The following is a 2,500-nucleotide window of genomic DNA, read 5'->3' on the forward strand; positions in this document are numbered from 1 at the left end:
TCAGCAACTGCCATGTGCACCACAGAAAGAAGTTCCTTGTAATTAAAGATATTTGACCTTGCTGCTCGCCATTTACAAACCAACATAATAAGGAGAGTTTGTTTTCCTATTAACAATGTCTATCCACATTATCTCAGTTATTTCTGGCATTTAGATTCTTGCAAAGGATTCTAAATGGCTTCATATGTTTCCATATTATTGTTTCAGTAAAAGACTTTAATATAGTATTCATATAGAAAATATGAGAAGCTATTTCCTGTCGACATATTCTAGTATAAAAAAATTAAATCTAAAAATGTCGCTCTCGGTGTAATTCTTTTCTTCAATAAAACGAATAATTTTTTTCTTTGTGAATTATTAAAATTTGGTTAAGATACTATAAATATGAACTATTAACGAATATCCAGAGCAGAATTTTATTCAATTATGCCTTTAAAATTTTTTTTACTTCGTGGGTGCCTGTCTGCATTATGTAATATATTTATCTATAATTGAGTCACCACTTCATTTCGTTAGAATTCAGTGTAGCAAGACTTTGGTATTACTGTCAATGTTTCATGGAATATATTTTGCAGTATTTTTGTGCTTCATAGTGATGATGAAGGAGAAATGACGTGAATATTAGGGACATATTTGTGAAATATGTAAACCAGGGTTAAAACGGTGATTCTTCAGCCAAATGGGAGAAATACACCCATGCAGACGCCCTCAGTGTTCTGAATTTAAAAAAACGGGAGACTTCGGGAAACTCTGAAACAGATATGGACGAAGAACACTAAGAGAAGAGCCAGAAAAGAGAAAGATAATTATGAGGTAGTTTTTTCACCATGTATCCATTTCCCACGCAATGTCCACACCGTCAGTGAGCCAACACTGACTCCACGCCTTTACCAGAATGAGTTGCAGAAGCAAATGAATGAGAGATCCAAACAGGAAATTGATGACGCATTCAGATATGATTGTTTCACCCTTTTCCAAATTACAAAGAACCCGGTGAGGACGAGAAAACAGGTTTAAGACTACCGAGTCATTTCTTCCAAGGCATCCGACGATCAGAAAGAATAACAAAGAAATACAGTAATGATAAGCAGGACATTATCAACCTTCAGTAGAACTACCCTATTTCACCTCATAATGAAACCCTCGTATCGTTTCCATAGATATTTTCCTCCTATGCCAAAAAGTGATATCCAAGCACCATATCATGAACAGTTTCAAATGCAGGCATCATCTGATCATTTGTCGGCACAATCTCATCATTTGCAGGCACCATCTAATGTACAAACACCTTCCATACGAACACCATATCTTGGACCAGTATCCTTTATGTAATCACCAACTTCTGTCCATCCTGGCACCACTTACAAACGATTTTGATACACTGTCGTTACGGTGAAACAAAATTATTTTTGCAGTATGAATAACTCCTGTCTTCGCATGATATATTTTACTCACTTCAGTCTGCTATTCATTTATTCATTTGGAAATATTACCTTTCTACATTGTGCATTTTGCCTCGAGGTGTGAGGCCTCAGCACTTCGAGCCGTTCATCAAAGCTTGGACATTTAATTATCAAAGAACCTTCCTTTATATTACCATATATTCCGATATATCAAATATTCCATAAGCTTCCTGTTGAGCATTATGTGGATGAACCCAATGTCTACGGCGTGTTGGCTGTTTGAGTAATCCCTCTGCTTCCACTGTACAAACGGTCTTTGATTGGGACATGAGTTTAAGCTATTCGCGCTGGTTGCAGACGGCAAACTTAACTGCATATATCTGACAAGGTGCAAGCCATGCTCCGGCGCCGTTACATGGCTCGCTACGCCCTTACTGTTTAAAAAATCCCAACTCAGGAGTGACCCCCCATCTTTCCCTCCCCGTCTTCCAGGCCGCCGTCAAGCTGAGCGAAGCAGAACGGGCGGCGCAGTTGAAGCCCCTCCTGGACGCTGGCTGGCAGATGGTGGAGAACAGGGACGCCATCAAAAGGACGTTCATGTTCCAGAATTTCAACCAGGTGAGGTTCTGTCGATCGTCTGTATTCAGTGAATTAGGTTTGGAGAACTTGTAAATTGGTAATAAAGGGATCTTTTGGGGAAAGGTACAATATGTCATATATTAAGGGGTAATGTGATTAGAATCGAGAAATTTCGATAAGATGCAAAATGTCAGGTCCTGTCTCATTCAGATATACCACAATTCATTTACCCTTTTCACTCTGCCTGTGAAGTATATTTTGAACATATTTCTCGCCATGTAGTATATAACTTCAACGGCTTAGTTATTGTGAGTGCGTTTTTGTGAATTACATAGTTGTTGTGCTGGATGAGAGTCTGATACTAACACCGAGTCATGCCTGTTTACCATCTGTCTAGGTATTTTTGTACGAGAGACAAAATTGCTTTCTTGCCGGCATTATGAAGACAAATGATCTGAAGACAGTGCGCTGAGATAGTCCGTGTTCCGTTTCCCTTTGCTACTGACTACCCATGACAA

General features: G+C 38.8%; 1 protein-coding gene across 2 annotated transcripts in view; it reads left to right on the forward strand.

The window, feature by feature from the left end:
• The window catches only part of LOC125035138 (pterin-4-alpha-carbinolamine dehydratase-like), a 28,569-nt gene that overhangs the window by 25,613 nt on the left and 456 nt on the right, over positions 1 to 2,500 (forward strand). For both annotated transcript variants that reach the window (XM_047627328.1, XM_047627329.1), the window contains exon 2: positions 1,896 to 2,021. In XM_047627328.1, coding sequence (XP_047483284.1) covers positions 1,896 to 2,021 — 126 coding nt within the window. The remainder of the gene's footprint in view (positions 1 to 1,895; positions 2,022 to 2,500) is intronic.

This window comes from Penaeus chinensis, chromosome 19 (genome assembly GCF_019202785.1).
Source record: "Penaeus chinensis breed Huanghai No. 1 chromosome 19, ASM1920278v2, whole genome shotgun sequence".
NCBI lineage: Eukaryota > Metazoa > Arthropoda > Malacostraca > Decapoda > Penaeidae > Penaeus > Penaeus chinensis.